This window comes from Acomys russatus, chromosome 5 (assembly GCF_903995435.1).
Source record: "Acomys russatus chromosome 5, mAcoRus1.1, whole genome shotgun sequence".
Lineage (NCBI taxonomy): Eukaryota > Metazoa > Chordata > Mammalia > Rodentia > Muridae > Acomys > Acomys russatus.
Genome location: NC_067141.1, coordinates 8,137,870 through 8,159,444, shown reverse-complemented (window position 1 = coordinate 8,159,444; position 21,575 = coordinate 8,137,870). Strand labels below are relative to the sequence as shown.

The 21,575-nt window shown below is 43.2% G+C and overlaps 1 protein-coding gene across 1 annotated transcript in view; it reads right to left on the bottom strand.

The window, feature by feature from the left end:
* The window catches only part of Srcap (Snf2 related CREBBP activator protein), a 56,039-nt gene that overhangs the window by 15,640 nt on the left and 18,824 nt on the right, over positions 1-21,575 (bottom strand). The window contains exons 10-25 of the mRNA XM_051145342.1: positions 21,075-21,164; positions 19,829-20,011; positions 19,408-19,751; positions 19,129-19,306; positions 18,751-18,887; positions 18,348-18,517; positions 18,018-18,210; positions 15,287-15,423; positions 15,009-15,195; positions 11,944-12,113; positions 11,330-11,595; positions 10,862-11,149; positions 9,965-10,129; positions 9,496-9,681; positions 9,017-9,283; positions 7,202-8,697 (exon numbers count right to left, since the gene is read on the bottom strand). Coding sequence (XP_051001299.1) covers positions 7,202-8,697; positions 9,017-9,283; positions 9,496-9,681; positions 9,965-10,129; positions 10,862-11,149; positions 11,330-11,595; positions 11,944-12,113; positions 15,009-15,195; positions 15,287-15,423; positions 18,018-18,210; positions 18,348-18,517; positions 18,751-18,887; positions 19,129-19,306; positions 19,408-19,751; positions 19,829-20,011; positions 21,075-21,164 — 4,457 coding nt within the window. The remainder of the gene's footprint in view (positions 1-7,201; positions 8,698-9,016; positions 9,284-9,495; positions 9,682-9,964; positions 10,130-10,861; positions 11,150-11,329; positions 11,596-11,943; positions 12,114-15,008; positions 15,196-15,286; positions 15,424-18,017; positions 18,211-18,347; positions 18,518-18,750; positions 18,888-19,128; positions 19,307-19,407; positions 19,752-19,828; positions 20,012-21,074; positions 21,165-21,575) is intronic.

Sequence of the window (21,575 nt, the reverse complement as noted above, 5' to 3'; positions counted from 1 at the left end):
CATTTTCAAAACTGTCAACAAAAAACCCTACTATTTTCACAATGCTAAATGAAACCATCCTCTACAAGAGAAAACTAATTTTCCCTTGTATGCTTATTAAAGCAGAATGCCTGAACAGTCAACATATCCAACAATTTATAGCATGGCTGATTTGCAGCAATTTTATTAAGTAACATGCAACTTCAGGACATCTAATTTATAGTTTTGTATAGTAGTTTCATGAAATGTGAATGAGAATGTGCATGTACACACACAAATCTAATAAATGAAAAAACAAAACAAAACAAAAACCAGCCGATATTGACCCAGGGGTGATGGCACATGCCTTTAATCTAGTATTTGGGAGGAGATGCAGGTGGATTTCTGTGAATTCTAGGACAACCAGGGGTACATAGTGAGAGACTCTGTCTCAAAAAAGGAAACAATACGCCGGCCATGGTGGTGCACACCTTTAATCCCAGCACTTGGGAGGCAGAGGCAGGTGGATCGCTGTGAGTTCGAGGCCAGCCTGGTCTACAAACTGAGTCCAGGACAGGCATGACTACACAGAGAAACCCTGTCTCAATAAAACAAAAGCAGAAAATGAAAAAAAAAAAAAAAAAAAAAAAAAAAAAAAAAAAAAAAGGAATGAAAGAAAAACCAAGGGGTGTAGGCTGACTAAAAAAGCAAAAATGACGGGGGGGGGGGGGGGCGCGGAGAGGAAAAAGACAGGGAACAGTGGAAAGGCATGGAACAAGAAGGGGCTTCTTTTTTGTTGTTATTGAGACATTGTTTCTCTGTATAGTCCTGGCTGTCCTGGAACTTGCGGCTCTCCAGTACTGGGATTAAAGGCATGGGTCACCATTCCCTGGCTAAAGAGGGACTTTCTAATTAAGAAGCAAAATCTTTCTGTCAGATGGTGGAGGAAAGTTCAGAGTGGGAAAAGCAAAGAAAACCTCTAGGTATCATGGTTACTTAGGTGATTGCTTTAACTATCATGACTTCAGGTATACATTCTTCCTGTATTTTGGTTTCATTGATTTTTAGAATTTTTATGAGTGTGTACATTTTTTATTTTTCTTACATAATTTAACTATAATAGCTCATTTTGAAGGTCTAGCAGTGTAAAAGAAATAAAAGTTCATAATATAGAGTTGGTAAACTACACTGTAGACCTTAATAGTAACTCATGGTGAGACAAATACATTTCCAAAATGAGGGAAGAGGTGACCAATGAGAACTAGTCAATCATCCACTGCATAAATAAAAGGCTATTTTTCCTTATATGTACATAGTTTTTATCTCAACCAACATAATAGATAGCAGGGTGTGTAATATAAACTAACATTCCAACTAGAAGCATATCCAAATAAAAAAATTGACTACAAATATTATAGACTATTTATAAAAAACACTATGTAAATTTGTATTTAAAATTAAACAGCTCTCAATTAATCTTATTTATCAAACTACTCCCCATGTTCTCTGACAAAATAAACCACACATACACATACAAATATATATCTATTTTATCATTTAGCATTCACACACAGAATATGTAGGACAGCATAGCTCTTTGTTTGTTTGTTTGTTTTTTAGCATAACTTATCAGTGAATTCTTTTATGAACTCCAATAGGGCTGAAGAGACACTCTGAAAAAGATTAACACATTCCAAATAAACTCTACACTCTTCATAGTAGCCAGTGGGAGACTTCACTGGGAGCCAGACATCTTTACGCCGTTCTGATCATTTTACAAGTACTTTCAAGTATGACTTTTAAGTGTAACATATAAAGTCTGCTAGTTGTAACATGACAAATGATTTTCATGTGCTCCACTGCTTCAAGTTATAAATCAATGGCATATCAATAAAACTTTTGATTTTCTTTTTATTTATTTGTTTGTTTGTTTTGAGGAAAGGACTCTCTTTGTAGTTCTACCTGTTCTAGAACTCAAGTTTTTAAACCAGGCTGGCTTCTAACTCACAGAGATCAGTCTGCCCCTGCCCCTGCCCCTGCCCCTGCCCCGCAAGTGCTAGAACTAAAGTTGTGTACCCTTGTACCTGGCCTTAAAATCTTCTTTCTTTGTTGTGTATGTTCTGGATGATTTACTCTAGAAGTGGTAGGAATGTCTCAGAACAGACATCATCAAGAAAACAAATGACAACAACAAGCTATAGGGATCCATGAAAAGGACTCTCCCTGCTCACTGTTGGTGGGAGTGTAAACTGCTCTAGTCATAATGAAAATCAGTGGTGAGGTTTCTCAAAAAGCTTAAAACAAAAAACAAAACAAAACAAAAAAACAACTACCAAATGATACAGCTATACCATACCTGGGGATACACACACAAAACATTCTATATCCTGTTACAACCATATTCACTGCTGATCTATATTCACAAGTAGGAATTTCAGTTAGCTTAAACTCCATCAGTAATGCCAGCTGTGGCAGCTCATGCCTTAATCCCAGCACTCGGGAAGTAGAAGCAGGAGGATCTCTGGGAGTTCAAGGTCAGCCTGGTCGACAAAGAGAGTCTAGGACAGCCAGAGCTATATAGAGAAACCTTGTCTAGAAAAAGAAAAACAAATGAACAAACGAACCCCCCCCCCCAAAACCACCACCAACGAAACAAAACAAAACCAACAACAACAAAAATACCATCAGTTGATAAAAGGACACTGACAATGTGGTACAGGGTCCAGTGAGCTAGCTCAGAAGACAAAAATCCTTATCCTACAAACCCTGGCAACTTAAAATTTGATCCCCAGAACCCACATTAGGAGGAAAAACCAACCAACCAAACAAGCCCCCTATGTGGTAATGCACATCTGACACTTGCCATAGCAACCATACACATATATAAATTGGGTGTCTAGGGATTTAGTTCAGCAATAGAATGCTTGGCTAGTGTGCACAAGGTCTTGGGTTGAATCACCAACACAAAAAACAAAACCAAAAATATTTTAATGTGGGATATATACACAATTGGGTTTTACTCACCTATAAGGGATAAATCAAATTCTGAAATTTGGAAGAAAATGCATGGAACTGGATATATGGAGTAACCCAGTCTCAGAAAAATGTTACACATTGACTATCATATATGGATCCTAGCTTTGAATTTTTAAATTTGAGTTTAACTTGGGAGTGCATGGAGAAGCCAAGAAGGGGGATAGAATACATGGCATCAGAGCAGTGGTTCTCAACCTAGGGGCTGCACAACCCTTCAGAGGGCCTATATCAGATGGCTTGCATATCAGATATTTACACTACAACAGTAGAAAATGATAGTTATGAAGTAGCAACAAAAAATAATCTTATGGTTGGGGTTAACTCATATGAAAGGGTCACAATATTAGATAGTTTGAGAACTGCTAGGCTACAGGGAGAGAATATCAGGTATGGAAATGACTGTGGGTGGGGAATGGGGCAGAGTAGAGGATAAGGGGAGGACTAGCCAAAACTAAGTATGAAACTGCCCTAAAGAAACTTTTAAATTAATTTAAAAATATCCATAGTGGGGAAAAAAAAAATATCCCTAGTATACATTCCAGGTCAGCCTGGTCTACATAGTGAGTTCCATAAAAGCCAAGGCTATATAAAGAGACCCTGTCTCAAAATAAATAAAAATAAGTTATGTATATGTATAATTAAGGGAGTTAAGAGATAGGACTTAGTACTTAAGAATGCTTTCTGAACAATCATGAGGGCCTGAATATGGTCTTCATCTGGCTGTGAACTCTTCGAGTTATAAAGCCAACAAGCCAGGCAAGACATCCCATTAGTTTAACGGTGTCACGGTTATGGAAGTGCCCAATCACTTTCTGCTTGGGTTTGGGAAGGAATCTACGGGTGGTACTTTAAAGCTGGCTAAAAGACCACGGCTGGGCGGGTAAAACGGCTCAGTGGGTAAAAGTGTGTGCTACACAAGCCTGACTATCTGAGTTTCATTCCTGGAACCCACAATGGAAGGAGAAAAGCAGCTCCTACACACTTACACACCCACACTCTCTCATGGCTGTGGAAATTACAGATAGTGGGAGGGAACCTCTACAGTCTTTTACTAAGTGGGCACAGTGCCAAGCTGCATCCTAAACATTTGTATTTGTACTCAGATCAGCATTGCTGTCACCCATGGGCAGAGAAGATTCTGTTTGCAGAGGGTGGTAACTGGTTACAGTGATAAGAGTAAGAGACTAGTATTTGCTCAGTCCTAAAGAGAACATCTGTATCCTCTTTCAGAGCTCAGAAAACATAAAGCAAGAAGAAGAGAAGATATAAGGTTTGGATAATGAAGAAGAATGCTAGGAAATGATGTCTTCTGGACATGACATAGCAGTTACATTCATAAACAGCTGTGTAGTTATTTATACAAGATGGTGCTAATCAACACTCTATCACTGGTAGTTAACAGGAAAGGGGGAGTCATTTTCTTCAGTGGTATAGCCATGGTTCAATAACCATACCACTAATGCTTATGTAATTAAACCTAATTAAACTCAGTGGGTCACCAAAATAACACAACACAAGAGACATTTAAACAAAGCAGGAGGGTGTCTTGGTAAGAAGAGGGGTTCAACAGGAGTGGAAAGGAACGCAACAAAGTAATGGAGGGTGAAAATGGACAACACATACACACATTAGTTTTTTAAAGTTTAAAAACAGATACAGAAAGGCTAATGTCATTTTTTTTTTTTTTTTGGGCCAAGAGCCAGAAAATGAAATGTGGTGGGTAAGAACTTGCTAACCAGTCATTTGGGTACCCTAGAATTTTAGAAGGGTAACTTGTCAGTCTGGAAATCTGAAAAACATTGATTGACTTCATTTCCATATCTGTTTTCCTAGTTTATATGTAAATCCAGCACACTGTTGTCAGTATGGTAGTGTACGCCTTTAATCCCAGGACTTGAAAGGCAGAGACAGGAGGATCCGTATGAATTAGGGCTAGCCTGGTCTACACAGTGAATCAAGTTCAGTCAAGACTAACAGTAAGACTCTTTAAAAAATCAAAACCAAAATTCCACCTTTTGTAAAAGCATTCCCCATGCTTATAGTTTATATAATTTTGTCTTCTAGTCACTGAAGTGCAAGCTTCACATAGCATGACTAACATTTGACCTTGTTCCATCTAATTGTTGACTATTTGACATAAAAGTAAATTCACAATAAATTTATGTCAGTACTGGAGATAGCTCAGTGGTGTTGCTTATTTGCCATACTGAAAGCCCTGCATTTGATCCCTGGCATGGAGAAGAGGAAACAAACAAACAAACAGAAAATAAAATAAAAAGCAAAACTAGACTTCAGGTAACCATTCTCAGGGTAGAAGGGGAACCCCACCAATAGTCAAGAAGCTATACCTGACAGGTGTTTGGTGGTTCATTACCTTTAATTCTAATCCTTTAAGGCAGAGGAAAGCCAGAGCTACATGGTGAGACCCTGTCTCAAAAACAAAACAAAAACAAACCAAACAACAGAAAAAGAAGCTATTATGATTGACAGCTGCTAGAAGTGTGGAGTCAGCTCTTGTCAACAGAGTGACACTGAGTAATGTCAGCCATACTCCAGAGCAGCCCCAGCTCAGGAGTAGATGACCAACACAGAACAGACACCGTGAAATTTGGGGGGAGAGCTGTTTTTAACTGAGAGAAAGAACAATAAAGTAGGTGGTTAGAAAGGTCAGGAGGACCTAGGAGAAGTTAGCGGAGGGCAAAGAACATGATCAAATATATTACAGGAAATGTCTAAATAATAAGTAAAAACATTAAAATGGGGAGAGAAGAAAAATTTCAAAACATGGTTTGTGTGGCTGTCCTAGACCCCCTTTGTAGGCCAGGCTGGCCTCAAACTAAGAGATCCGCCTGCCCGTGTATCCCAAGCGCTCGGATTATAGGCATGTGCCACCACGACCGGCTAAGAAAGATTCTTAAAATTTAGTATTTGGCAATCACAAGGATCTGGATTTGATCTCTAGCACCAGAAGGTGGTGATGGCCTTAAATAGTAATTAAAAGTGGCAAATAATCTGCATAGACATTTCTTCAAAGAACATACAAATGGACAAAATAAACATGACAAGATACAAAGAAAGGCATGTTAGCACATGTCAGAAACCACAGGAGGCAAGCTGAAGCAAGAGGATCACAAATTTATAACCAACCTAGGCTATATACATACTTCTAAGTTCCAGGCCAAGCTAGGATACAAAGTAAGACCTTCAGGACTTCAGGAAAAAGGAAAGAGCCTAGAACAATGGCACATGCCTCTAATCGCAGTACTCAGGGAGGCAGAGGCAGCCAGATCTCTGAGTTCAAGGCCAGCCTGCTCTATAAAGTGAGTTCAGGACAGTCAAGGCAACACAGAGAAAGAAAGAATGGGGGGGGGGGGGGGGGGATGGAGGGAGGAAGAAAGGAAGGAAGGAAGTGGGAATGAGCAATGACTTCAAGATCAGAGATGAGGAGTGCTATCATTGGGCTAGACATTTTGGGACACATTCCAAGATAGCCAGAGCTATTATAGTAAAACAGTTTCCTTAAAAAAACAAAAACCAGTGCCGGGCCATGGTGGCGCACACCTTTAATCCCAGCACTCGGGAGGCAGGGGTAGGCAGATCGCTGTGAGTTCGAGGCCAGTCTGGTCTACAAAATGAGTTCAGGACAGTCAAGGCTACACAGAGAAACCCTGTCTTGAAAAACAAAAACAAAACAACAACAAAGTATGCCAGAATCCACAATAAGCAGCTCACAATAGCCTGTAGTACAGTTCAAGAGAATCTGATGCTCTCTTCTGGCCTTGAAGAGCATCTGTCCACATGTGTACATATACAGAAAGACACATACACATAAATTTAAAAAGAAAATAATCTTTTTAAAGAAGGGCGAGCTGGGTGTGATGGCGCACACCTTTAATCCCAGCACTCGAGAGGCAGAGGCAGGTAGATTCCTGTGAGTTTGAGGCCAGCCTTGTCTTCAAAGTGAGTCCATTGACAGCCAGGGCTGTTACACAGAGAAACCTTGTCTTGAAAAACCAATCATCCTCTGAGAAAGTGAAGACATTACTATTTCTGTTTTACAGATCGGAATGCACACCCATGAAGGAGAGGGCATCTATCCAAATGTGATGTGCCAATAGTATACGAGGCTTTTGTAACTGTTCCCAGCCATCCTATCAATACTACTAGACAACTCAACTGCCAACACCTTTGTGGAAGTCAAACTTACCAGATAGAAAGGGGACCGAGGTGGTGGTGGGGGCTGGCGTCGAGGCCGGGGCCCACTGAACGAGGTAGCAGTGGGAAGAGGGCTGGGAGGACCAGATCGCAAAGTCAGTATCTCAGGCTCATCCTTGGGAACAGGCAGCCGGTTTACCATGGTGACAGGTAAGGAAGCGGCACCAGATGCCGAAACAAGGGACGACGCCTGGGAAGCTGGAGCCTGGGTTAAGGCTGGGGCCAGTGCTAAAGCCTGGGAGGCAGATGGACCCACACTGGGCACAGGAACTGGGGCAGGGCTCAAGGTCAGTGTTTGTACTGAAGTTGGGATCAGGAGTGAAGCAGATGATGATGCTGGAGCCAAAGTCAGTGTGTGAGCTGGAACTGCGCCCATTGGAGAACTTGGAGCCAGAGCAGGTGCTGGAGCCAGAGACAGTGTTTGAGTTGGACCCACTGGTCCTCCTGGTGCTAAAGACAGTGTCTGGGCTGATGTTGGTACCAGGGATGATGCTGGAGTCAATGACAATGTCTGAGTTGGAAAGGGCCCCTGGGGGCTCCCTGTTGCCAAAGAATGTGTTTGAGACGGAGACAATCCACCAAGAGTGGGTGGTAACGTTGGGGCTAGGGTCAATGTCTGAGTAGAAGCCAGGCTTGAGAGAGGTGATGAAACTGGGGTTGATACCACAGTTTGAGTTGATGAGGGAGCCAACACAGGAATTGGAGCTGATACCAGTGATGATGAGGATAAGGGGGTTCCTGGCATTGATGGCAGAGTCATAGCAGGAAGCGGAGTCTGTGATGGAGCCAGAACAGGAACAGAGCCTGGTGACGGAGCCAGGACTGGAAGCGGAGCCAGAGGAGGAGTTGGAGAAGGGCCCAGGATTGCTGTCTGTGAAGCCGCCATAGGAGCCAGAGAGGTGGCTAAAGCCTGAGATGTAGAAGGTGCTGGAGCCAGAAGGGAAGCCTGAGCTGGAGCTGAACTTGGTGATACTGGGAAAGGACTCGTAAGAGCTGAAGCTGGCACCAGGACAGGTGAACATGCTGGGGCCACAGCTGAGTTCAATCCTGGAACATGTGAAGAGGTGGTAGCCAACAACAGAGAGTGACCAGATGTCTGAGGTGGGGACAGGGCTGGAGTAGTAGCCAAACCTAGAGCCAAGGCTGACATTGATGGGGAAACCCCAGCTGATGCCAAAGGTTGTCCAGAGGCTGCTGAGACAACAGCCAGTGCTGGGGTCACACTGGTCAACAAAGCTGGACCTAAATCTGAAACAGGCAAGGGGGCTGTGATGGGAATGGTCAGTGGAGCAGAGGCTGGGACAGGAAGTGTGTTAGGGATAGAGATGGGAAGTGAAGATGACACAGGGACTGAGACTGTAGAGGACACAGGACTAGCAAGGGGAGAGGAATTATGAACTGTTATCGGAGAAGAGGCTGGCCCAGGGAGAGAGGATGGCATGTGCAGAGAAGAAGATATGGTCATGGGAGCAGCTCCGGGTGCTGAAGCTGTGGAGACATAGAGGACAAGTTAGCGTCATAAACATTTCCTACTACTGCTATTACCTGTTCCAACCTATCCACTACTTTTCCAGAAACCCTTCCGTCCCATGACATGAGGTCAAAGATTCAAGGAATAGGGTCGCTTGGCCTTTCTTTCTCTAAGATTCTGATAAATATATCTTGGATTAGGTCAAGGCTTGGGATACATAGCAAATTAAGACAATATGCTAACAAAGGGATCCCCTATGACTAAGAAACCTTCAGGGCTACCAGTATTTCATTCATTTCTGATAAAAATTTCTGGCCTCAGCCATTAGGAACTCACCACTGACTTCAGGCGAAGGACTGTGGACCAGCTTGAGCAGGGGTCTCACCAGAGTGGATGTGGGTACAGGGGCACGAGTAGTACCCAGAGTAGGTGTGGGTAGACGGCTAGGGGTTAATGTAGGGCGTGACGTCAATACAGCTGGAAGCCCAGAACTTGAAGGCCGGGGTGCTGGTGCCAGTGGTGGAACAGGTGTCAGTCCATCCCGAGGGGCCTGTCTCACTACAATCTTCACCACGCCTGTATTGTTCACCATGGATGGTGGCACTGCAAGAGGAAGCTACATTGAGAGGAAGGTAGAAAAGAAACAAGAGGCCCCAAGGATGGAAGAAGTTCAGGGGAAAGGAAAAGTAGCAGACAGATACTGGAGATACTAGCAAGAGAAATAACAACAAGGGAAGGCACAGTAGGCCCAGGGCATGCCTGGAAGGACCAGGGCCAGGTAAGGGCTGAGTAAATACAAAGGCCAAGAGCCTCACCCTGGTTAGCAGCAAGCGGAAGGCTGAGGCCAGTGGGGGCAGGGGTGGTGCTGGGGGTCGAAGAAGGCAGCACAGAGACAGGGGTAGGGCCAGGGGTCGGGGCCACGGCCTGGATGAGGGCCACATGGGCAGGCTGGCTGATGAGGTGGTGCTGCCCCCCTGCGGACACCAGGTGCACCACATTCCCTGGGTTAAGGGAAAACAGAAAGAGAAAGAGAGAAAGAAAAAAAGAAAGAAGCACCTATCAGCCCTAGGGCAGAGGCAAGATCAAGAGAGAGAGAATAGGCAGGAAGTAACAGCTCTAGAAATATCTTTTCCTATTTTTAGCAAAGACCCTTTCCAACCATTCCCTCTGGCCCTACCCACCGAATCAAAGAAACATAAAGGCTGACATCTAAAAAGGAGTCACATAAACAAAGAAGACAGAATAAAGAGGAAAAAGGCAGGACAGGGGGTGGGTTTTACCTACTTTGCAGCGGGCGGGGTTGCCCCACAGCAAGCTGGCGCACCTGGGCACCAGTCAAGGTCAGTTTGTTGCCCTGGATTTGGAAGGTGAGAGGTTTGCTTCCCCCAGCACTAGTCACTGGACGTTGTGCCAAGGAGGCCAACTGCCCAATGCTGACCACTTCTCCAGCTACAAATAAAGAAAGCCTTATGTATACACAGTCATGCTGTTCAAAACCATATCTCAGACCCTCTAACAAAACACATCTCTCTCTTTTTTAAAAGATGTATATATTTCTTATGTATACAGTATTCTGCCCAAATATATGCCTGCATGCCACAAGAGGGCACCAGATCTCATTATAGATAGTTGTGAGCCACCATGTGGTTGCTAGTAGTTGAACTCAGGACCTTTGGAGAGCAGCCAGCACTCTTAACCTCTGAGCCATCTCTCCAGCGCCCACATCTCTCTCTTGAACTTAAATCTTGCGCATAATTTGCCGTGGTCAACAAAGAGCCTCTACTGAGACCTTCTGTACCCAATGCCATTTCTTTGTAATTTCCTTTACATTCTCTAATGGCCTGCTACCAGACTATCATGACCTCTTGCTCTGTATCATCCTTTTACCCTAATTTATTTCTATATATTTATATTTTTTCCATCTAGGAGATTGAACTCAGAGCCTTACACATGCTGATAAGTAATTTACCACTGAGTTACACCACTAACCCTCCAAATACTTATCTTGTTGAGTTTACAACTATGTACTCATCTCTGGGCCATCTTCCCCATAGAATAAATTGAGCTGCTTGAGGTCTCTTATTTATGATTTACTATTATGGAGCAAAACACCTAATGTGAAGTAGCTGCCTACAACCTTATGTTGTCCTACTCCTCTTCCACATAGCCCTGATAACTTACAAGGCAGACGAGCCTGCATTTCAGGAGATAAGATGAGGCGCTGTGGTGTAGAATTCGGAGCTGGCACTGCTGTAGTGGTAACAGTTGCTATGGTGGTGGAGGTGGTGGTAGCAGCAACAGGAGAGAAAGTGTAGCCTGGTGGCACTGTGAGGGGCTTCAACAGGCTAGAGGAGCCTGGAGGTGGAGCTGGGCTCAGGCGAACTGGGGCAGGTGGGGCTGGCTTCAATGACAGGGTTGGTGTGGGAGGCCGTGAGGTCCCACTTGTGACTCCCATGGGGGATGGCAACACTGCAGATACAAACATCTGTCAGATACATCTTGATAAACATCTTAGTTGGACTACAAAAGCATCCCTATTACCATTTCTTCTAGACTTCTGAACACTACGCTCCCTAATCCTTGAACTCTTTAATTTCACTATTTCATACCACGTGCAAGCCCATTATACTTGGTTTCCTTTTAACTCACCCTGGGGGAGAGGGCCAGTATTTGGCTGCAAGGGAGATAAAAGAACAGGTCCAGGCTGCCGGGATGCAGGAGCAACTGGGGTTCCGGCAGGCGAGGCTGACACCATGAGTGGTGCTGGCAACACTGGAGGAACTGGACCAAAAGTAGGCTGGACTGACACCTCAGGGCCTGGAGGGGGGCGAACTGGGACAGGGCCAAGGGGGGCCCGTGGGCTATTCACCACCACTACTGTACGGCCTTCTTGCTTGGGCACTGGCTGCAACATCCTATGTGGAAAAATCAAAGAATTAAATAGACACAGAAGAATAATAAATAACAAAAGAATTTAAGACAAGGCAGCAAAACTGTAAGCAAAATTAAGGAAGAGCTAAGAGCTCCTTAAAGAGAAGGTAGGGCAGCGAATCAGAGATAAGCAGAACAGACCAAGAAAAGAGAACAAAACCACCAGCAACACAGGATTCCCTCCCATAGTTCTTCCAGTCATTTTGTCTCCCCAGGCCCTAGACAGCAAGCATATTCTGATGTAACCAGTATAAACTAACCTACCTTACAGTCTATTCCAATTCCTCCATTAATTTTAAGAAACCCATCCCCTTATTCTTTAACGCAAATACCTGTTGACTTTCATCTTGACTGGCTTGGGTCGAGGTGGGGGATCAGGAGCTGTAGCTATCTCTAACAATATGCGGCGGGAAAGATGATAACGGGGCAGAAATGTGTCAGCCTCGTATCGAGAGACTCGACCCTCCAGACCAATAAGATCAAACCGACCCATGTCAATTCGCTGCCACAAGAATAAACACAAAACATGGCATCAGTGGAACCGTTCTGGTAATACTATCTTGGATATGACACCAAAAGTAAAAGTGACAAAAGAAACTGACAAACTGGACATATAAAATTTAAATGATATGCATGGGAGGACACAGACTAAAAAGGCAACTCACAGAAAGGACAAGGACATCACATATTTGGCAAAATGTTAATTTCCAAAGTATGCAAAAAAAAAAAAAAGTTACAGCTTAATTACAAAACTGGCTTGAAAAACAATTAGCAATGTCTTGGTACACACACATTTCCTTCCAATGACATAAATAATCGGTAAGTACATGACAAGATGCTGAAGATTTTTAATCATTTAGAAAAATACAAATCAAAACTACAACGAAATACCACTTCACACATTCATGTTGCTAATATTTTTAAAAACCTTTAAGAAAGGATATGAACAGAACCCCTGCAATACTGCTGGAAAATGTAAAATCCATAGCAGCAGCTATGGATAAATAAGGCAGCTCCTCAAGGCATTAAGAAATAGAATAGTGACATGATCTAGCAACTTCACTTCTGAGCACAGACTCAAAATAGAAAGCAGGAACTTATATAGATTATCTGCCCATGTACAGCAGAATTATTCATAAAAGCTGAAAGGTGGGCTGAGTATGGCAGTATAAGCCTGTAACCCCAAGATTCAAGAGCTTAAGAGATCCTGGATTCAAGGATAACCTTGTACATAGCCACATCCTGACTCAAACAAATTGATAAAATGAATTAACTCATTCAAAAGGTAGAAGTAAGACGGGTGTTCACTGAGAGGTAAATAAGTAAATAAAATGTAACACTACCCACACAATTAAATACTATTAAGTCTTAAGAAATCTGTCTGAGAAGAGCATCTGATGCCGTTTGGCTTTGGCTTCTCCAACAAAAACTCTCACCTGGAATTCCTTGATTTCCACCCTGCTGGCCAGCCCTACAAAAACTCCCAGGCTGCTAGCCCCCACAGTGAGCCAATTCTTCAAAGTCAAAGTAAGGCTAGCATATATTCTGGAAGAGAAGTGAGGAAGTGAAGTGGACAAAATTGTGGGCCTGGCTGAGTCCTAGTTTAAGTTGCCCTCCCATACACAGGACAGCTGATTAGTGTAGAAAGGAGTCCTATATATCTAATAGCCATATAGTGAGCGGGCACTTAGTTCCACTGCAAGAGATGTTCATGTCTTATCTTGGGAAACTGCCAATCCTAGCCTCTAAGCTACACAGAGAAATCAGGTTTTGTTTTGCAGTTTATTTCCCAGTGGATAAAAGAAAGAATATGGAAACTGGACATTGTGGCGCAGGACTTTAATCCCAGAACTCGCAAGGCAGAAGCAGGTGGATTGATGTGAGTTTGAGGCCAGCCTGGTCTACAAAGCGAGTCCAGGACAGCCAAGCTGCACAGAGAGACCTGTCTTGAAAAAAACAAAAAACAAAAACAAACTAACAACCCCGCCCCCCCCAAAATAGAGGGAATATGGAAAAGGGCCACGAATAGTTCCAGGGTTCTGAGATAGATGTCAGTCTCAAGGAACACGACAGAAATGTATGATGGGAACAGGATGCTTACCTACTGTAAAGGTTTATATCCAAAAATGGCTCCATTATTCTGCTGGAAGACCCTGAAGTAGGTCTGCTATTTTCACTTAGTGGTTGACTCTGAACTAGGGTTTGATCGGTGACCTAATAGTCTACCATACTCCCTAGGCTATCTGTAAAGGTAAAAACTGTATCTATTTCAAAGGCCTGGGCCTTTCCTGCACTTCAAAAAGAGTAAACAGCATAACCAAGAAGCTACATCCCTCACTAGCCTCTCCCTAGATTATATCTGATAATGCAAACAACACATGTTAACAAAGTGTTTTGTAGCCAGGAGGCAGAGGCAGGCAGATCTCTGTGAGTTCAAGGCCAGCCTGGTCTACAAAGTGAGTTCAGGACAGCCAAGGCTACACAGAGAAACCATCTGGGGGGGGGGGGGGGAGAAAAAAAGAAAAAGAAAGAAAATAAAAGCAGTTCTGAAGATGGATTGTGGAGATGATTACACAACATAAATGTCCTTGATGTCACTGAACTGTAGACTTAAAAATGGTTAAAAAGGGAGGCTGGAGAGATGGCCCAGAGGTTAAGAACAATGACTGCTCTTCCAGAGGTCCTGAGTTCAATTCCCAGCAATTGCAAGGTGGCTCACAACCATCTATAATGTGATCTAATGCCCTCTTCAGGCCTGCAGGTGTACATGCATACAGAACATTGTGTACATAATAAAAAACATTTTTTTGTGTGTGAGACAGGATTTCTCTGTGTGTACTTTCTTTGTGGACCAGGCTGGCCTCGAACTCCCAGAGATCTGCCTGGGATTAAAGGCATACACCAACACTCCACCCCCCACCTGACAAAACATGACAATAAATCTGTTTTAAAAAGGGGGGAGGGGTTAAAATAATTTTATTGCACGTCTTTCACCACAATTACAAAATTAGGATATTCTGGTGTAATGGGACATGCCTGTAATGCTAGCACTTAGAAGGTGGATTCAGGTAGAATAGGTGTTTGAGGCTATCCTGGAATAGAGAGATACTATCTCAAAAAGATGGGAAAGAGCCAGACCTGGTGGAATATACCTTTGATCTCAAAACTGGAGAGGCAGAGGTAGGGGAAATCTCTTTACATTTGATACCAGTGTGGTCTATATATACTGAGCTCCAAACCAGCCAAGGATACATAATAAGCTGCATACATAACTAGTAAGCTTTGAAAATAGTACTAAGTTGATAAAAATAGGTAAATAATAAATGTGCAAAAGGTCAGGTCTTAAAGAGGCAGAAAGTTGGATAAGAAACTACTAACCTTAGGGACATCTACATACCTGGAGTGGATGGACATCAGTGGCCCTTAGGACCAGAGAAGCAGTGCTAAAGCAGATGCCTGGCGTGATGAATGGGGAGGTAACAGGTCGAGGGTCAAATAGATTTGGATGATTACAGACTTTCCGCAACTGCATCAAAATGTTGATGACACTCATAAAATGGCCTGTAGCTAGTGTCTCCTTAGTTCTAGGGAGAGAGGAAAATAAATAAGGGACATTCTGACAGCTACCTGGATTCTAACCCAGAGTATCAAGGTCTACCCTCAGCACTCCCTTACGTGGTCTGTGCCATGAAGTCATCATAGAGACAGCGCTGGCGCTTGGAAAGTCGGCATCGGATAACATGTTCATACTTTTTGGGCATCTGCTTCTCAACATCCACTTTAACACGGCGCAGCAAAAAAGGTCGCAGAACCTAAAGGCAAATAAACGATGATAGCAGACAGTGGGCACTAAGTTCCCCATAGTGCAACTACATGGGTCCTGGCCCCACCATAGCGGAGTACTGGTTTATTTCATCAGCAAAAAGTCATCAGGCATGCCATATATCAATACACACAGATGCAAAGTCTCCACTCATGTAACTTAATGTTTACAGAGAAGACAAACAAAAAGATAATTATACCACAGTATACAAAGATGCACCTAGAACAAACTAACTTTGAAAGAGAGATGACTCAATTTTCATTTGGGGGAATGACTATTTCTTACCGGACGCGGGGGGGGGGGGGGGGGGGGCAGGGGAAAAAAAGCCAGGCCTGACAGCCCATGTGTCTGTAATCCCAGCCACTTTAGAAGAGTAAAGCATGCAACTTGCTTGGACCCAGGAAATCAAGACCAATACAGATAGATCCACACCAAAAGAATAATATAAACAAACAACCCAGGAGAGAAGCTGAGTAAAACTTGTGGCTCTGAGCCTGGCACATTAGCGCACGCCTTTAATCCCAGCACTCAGGAGGCAGAGGCAGGTGAATCTCTGAGTTCCAGGCCAGCCTGGTCTACAAAATGAGTCCAGGACAGCCAATGTTACACAGAGAAACTCTGCCTAGAAAAACCAAACCAAATCAAACAAACAAACAAAACCCTTGTGGCTCTGTGCTAGTATATACAGTTCAGTATAAGAACCTTTGTTGTTTTGTTTTTGAGACAAGGTTTCTCTGTGTAGCCCCAGCTATCCTGGAACTCCCTCTGTAGACCAGGCTGGCCTTGAACTCACACTGAGATCCACCTGCCTCTGCCTCTCAAGTACTGGGATTAAAGTCCTACACTACCACCACGTGGTATGAGGTGAGAGTATTTTTTTCTTAACATGCCTAAAGGCCCTGGATTCAAGTGCCATTAAACAACAACAACAACAACAACAACAAGTGGCCTTGACAGTCTAGAATTCTACAGGCAAATAAATCTGTAATCACAGGATAAAAATCTCCTCATAGGAGAGGCAGGTCCATTTCTTTGACTTCAAAACTAGCGTGGTCAGGACAATCAGGGTTATGTAGAGACTGTTCAAAATTAAAAATAATTAATTCTTAAAGGCCATATTCTTCAGTATCAATGAAAGGGAATTTTAAAAAATGGTAGTCATTAATAGTTCTTGGTTTCACAGGGTATGGTGGTACAAGACTTTAACCCCAGCACTTGGGAGGCAGGGGGTGAATCTTGCTGATCTAGAGGACAGTTGGTTTACAGAGGGAGTTCCAGTACAGCCAGCCAGGACTACACAGAGAAACCCTGTTTAGAAAAACCAAAATTGGGCTAGAGAGGTGCCTTAGTGGTTAAGGGCATCATTTGCTCTTCCAGAGGTCCTGAGTTCAATTCCCAGCACCACATGGTGGCTCACAACCATCTATAATGAGATCTGGTGCCCACTTCTGGTGGGCAGTCACACATGCAGGCAGAACATTGTATACATAATAAATAAATCTTTAAAAAATAAAAAGAGAGAAAAACCAAAATGAAAAAAAATAGGGGGGGAGGGGAGGCGTGTTTCAGAATGCTGAAAGCTAACTGTTTAAAAACTGGAAGAGCCAGAGACAAGCCCTCTCACCCCCACAAAAGAAAGAGCCAAGAGATAGAGCTCAAAAATGAAGCACTTACTTGCCTAGCACATGCTAGAAGGCCCTAGATTTAATTTCCAGTACCACAAAAGGGTATAGTAGAACATGCCTTTAATTTCAGAGCTCAGAAGGCAGAGGCAGATGGATCTTTGTGAATTTAAGGCCTATATGCCTGGTTTGCACATAGAGTTCTAAGATAGCCATGGCTACATGGAAAGACCCTATCTCAAAACAAACAAACAAACAAACAAACAGTAACAACAAAAAAGGGCTGGAGAGATGGCTCAGAGGCTAAGAGCTCTTCCAGAGGTCCTGAGTACAATTCCCAACAACCACATGGTGGCTCACAACCATCTATAATGTGATCTGGTGCCCTATTTTGGATTACAGGTGCGAATGCAGGCAAGGCACTATATACATAATAATAAATAAATCTTAAAACAAGAAAAATAAAACCCAAAACAAACAAACAAAAAACCTCCACCTTAAACAAATAGAGATTGGGGATAGACATGGTTCTATGGTGGAGAGCATTAGCAGTTCTTACAGAGAACCTGGGTTCGATTCCCAGTATCACATGGTGGTTCAAAACCATCTGTACCTCCATGTCCAGAGTATTCAAACTCTTCTGACTTCCTTGAACACTGGGTATGGTGTGTGACACACATAACATATGCAGGCAAAACACTATACACATTAAAATAAAAACCTAAATAAATGTGTCCAGATAAAGAGAAACCAACACATTATCAAGTCCCAAAGAAAATCAGGGAGAAACATCCCAACTATAGAAGATTAAAAATGGCTAAGGGAAGGCTGCTCAGCTTGGCAATGGTTATTCTCTAGAACAGTACAGCTTGACAACTTAGTTTAGCCTAGTGTTAACTTTACCTCGAAAGTTTTACTAGGCTTTGCCCTTAACTTTTACTATACTTCACACGGGCCCTACCTTGTGGAGGCGTTTGACTAGTCCTTCGTTATATTCTTGGCTTCCCTCAATCATGCCAGTTAGAGGGTTAGAGAACCATTCCTTGAATTCCCGATGAGACTGGAAGACATGCGGCATCAAAAAATGCATCAAGGACCACAGCTCCATGAGGCTGTTCTGCAAGGGGGTTCCTGTTAGGAGGAGGCGCCTCTGGCTGTGAAGAGTGAAGGAATTAGGATGAGGACAGTCAGAAAATGCCAACTCCTGAGCATCCTTAATATAGCTAACCCCCAGGCAACCAACCTTTCATGCCAAGACAACTCTCCCATAAATCTCTGTATTTATCTTTACCTGTTGAAGTTAAGCAGTGACTGCCACCGTTGGGACTTGAAATTCTTGATGTTCTGAGCTTCATCCAGAATGAGATAACGCCAATTCTTGCGACGAAAAGCCTGGTGATCCTGCAGTACCAGCTTGTAAGATGTGATACACACATGGAAAGCATTGGGCTTGGTCCAGCCCTAAGAGGTCAAAGAGAAAGCAGCTTACAATAGGATGAAAAAACAAACAGCAAAGCATAAGGGGAATGGGAAGACATGTTAGAAGTACCCAAGGACGGAATCAAGTTGGAAGAAATAAAATAGTACCAGCAAGAGAAAGGGGTAACAGGAAAACGAGGCAAAGTAAGTCAAGTGAGGACAGGGTCTACACTGAAGGAGACATCAATAAGGAAGCGAGCACATGGAGGTCAAACCTGACGCTTGAGCTTCCTCTCCTTCTGAGCGCCATAGTAAGTGAGGATTTTAAAGCTGGGGCACCAACGTTTCAACTCCATCTCCCAGTTCAACATCACGCTGGTGGGAACAATGATTAAATGGGGACCCCAGTTACCTGTTGAGCAAAAGAAAAGATGCAGTAAGATTATGTAAGCCTCACACCTCTGGTTACTTCAACCTTCCAATGCTGCTTAAAACCTCAGCACCTACGTTGTCCTTTACATAGATACTGGCTAAACTCAAGGAGGCCACAAACACAGCAGTAAGAGGACAAGTATTTCACTTTCCTGCAGGTAATATCACTAGTAAACAAGTTGCCCCCACTAATTAACCACGAGGCCCCGAGAACAGTCTACCTTTCTCACAGGCCAAGTGAGCAAGTAAGGAGATGGTCTGGATTGTCTTCCCTAGTCCCATCTCATCTGCAAGAATGCCATTCAGCTTCTTCTCATACATAGTAACCAGCCAGTCAAGGCCAATGTGTTGGTATTCTCGGAGCTGGCCCCGAAGGAGCAGCGGAATAGGCGTCTTCACCTAATAGAAAGGAAGTTATTATACATGGTGGAAACAAGGCACCTGTTAGCAGGAAACAGTAAATCAAGATATGAGAAAGTAGGATTGTAACCTGTGGGTACCTGGGTAGTGGCCAAAGTATAACCCTTGGGCTGGAGACTTTCAGCTGCTGCAGCAATATCAGTGATCTCTTTCTTGGGCCCTAGCGCAGTGGTAGGACCTGGAGTGGGCGGTCCACTGCCCCCATCTACCTCACTCCTTTCATCATCCCGAGCAAGTAAGTATTCTACCCCAAAATCATCATCATCATCGTCTCCCTCATCGTCTTCCTGCTCTTCATCTGCTTGACTCTGTGATTGAGCATCCTCAGACTCATCAGACTCAGATTCTTCCGACTGTGAACTCCCACTCATTTCTTCTTCTGAATGTTCATCTTCCTCATCCTCACTCTGCTCCTCAGCAGAATCTAAATCACAAGACCGAAGCTTAGTAAGCTGTCTGTCTAACCCAGCCCTCCACAGCTGCGCTCTGAACCACAGTTACCTGACTGACTGCTACTATCTTCTTGAGCTGACTCTTCAGCTTCTCTTGTTTCCTCTAGTTCACAGTCAGAACTATTGGCTTCAACGTCATCTTCATCGTCACTAGCCGCAGAGCCTGGAGCAGAGGCATCAGAGGCATAGGCTCCTGCATACTGCTGCAGCAGCTCCTCCATTGAAAGCTCACCTGATGAGGATTGGGAAACAGGTATTTTAATGCCACTGGTTTATTTTACCTAGGTTTGATCTCTCAGGTCTAGAGGGAGACTAGAGTTTACCTTTAGCAACAGCTAATAAAACCAATCCTTATACCAAGCATGGTAGATGCGGAACCCTCCTGAGAAGGACAGTACCTACCCTTATGGACCTCCCCTCTCCCTTCTTCACTGCTGATAACTTATTATCTCCTAGTAGCACACAGATCAAATATTAATTACTCGGAACTATGTCTCTATAGAAGTGGGCAATGATATGGGCCATTCTGTGAGGACTATGTGCATTCAATCTTCAGCTTCAGGTTTTAGACTTCTCATATTCTTATGTTGCTCTATTCTGCAGATGCTTAATATCCTTGTCATGGTGCCTAACCACATCACCATAGTGTTTTTTCAAGGCAGACAGCTGCTCTCTAATTTTCTCTCAGAAGTTCCAATCTTCTTCATGCTTCTCAGACAGAGTCAGCAACCATGTCCAGGCTTCCTAATGAGTTTGAGCTCAATCCTCAGTTTGCAGGATCTTGACTCCCCAGATGCCAAGTCATGCTTGAACACACCCTTTAAACTTCAGATGAAATATTACTAATATCCTGCTACAGTGGCTCTTCTTTCAACTGAGCTCTCAGATCAATTATTTCAAACTCCTAACATAACCACACAACTTTCTACTTGTGACTTTCATTTATTAATCCTTTTGTTGTTATACCTGAGTTATATGAGAAATAGATAATAATCAATAACAGATAAAAATATATTATTTATTGTGTATTTACCCACCGATTTTCAGCACAGTAGAAACAGGAAGCAGATTTTCAGTAAAATATCTGACAAATGGGGCTAAAGAAATGGCTCAGAGGTTAAGAGCGCTGAATGCTCTTCCTTAGGTCCTCAGTTCAATCCCTAGCAGCTACATGGTGGCTCACAACCATCTATGATGAGATCTGGTGCCCTCTTTTGGAGTCCAAGTATACATGCAGGCAGAGCATTGTATATATAATAGTAAACAAATCTTAAAAAACATCTGGTAAGTGTCACCTTCTCGGGCCAACTCGCTCAGTTCTATGGCATGATCCACCTCCCCTTCCAACTGCTCCTCAGCTGCTATGGTGTCCTCTTCATCCTCTGCTACAGAAAGAGAATGAAGTTTCCATTATTCTTTGGTCAGCCACCAAATGGTAGTTCCAAAACCATGGTCACATATAGTCCTGGTTTAAATCTCAGTGATAAATAAACAAAGACATAAATGTAGGAAAGGGATTTGTAGGGAGGATGGAGGGCTGACAGGGTTGGAAGGCGAGAGACACCAAAATGCATTGTATCCATGTATGAAAATGTCAAAGATCAAATCTAACTAATTAAAAGAGAGAGAGGGCATTGTTGGCACACGCCTTTAATCCCAACACTTAGAAAGCAGACATAAGCAGGTATTTGCAAATTCAAAGCCAGCCTGGTCTATATAGTAAGTTCTAAGACAGCCATAAATACCTAATAGACCCTGTCTCAAGAAAACAAAAACAAAACAAAAAAAAACCAACA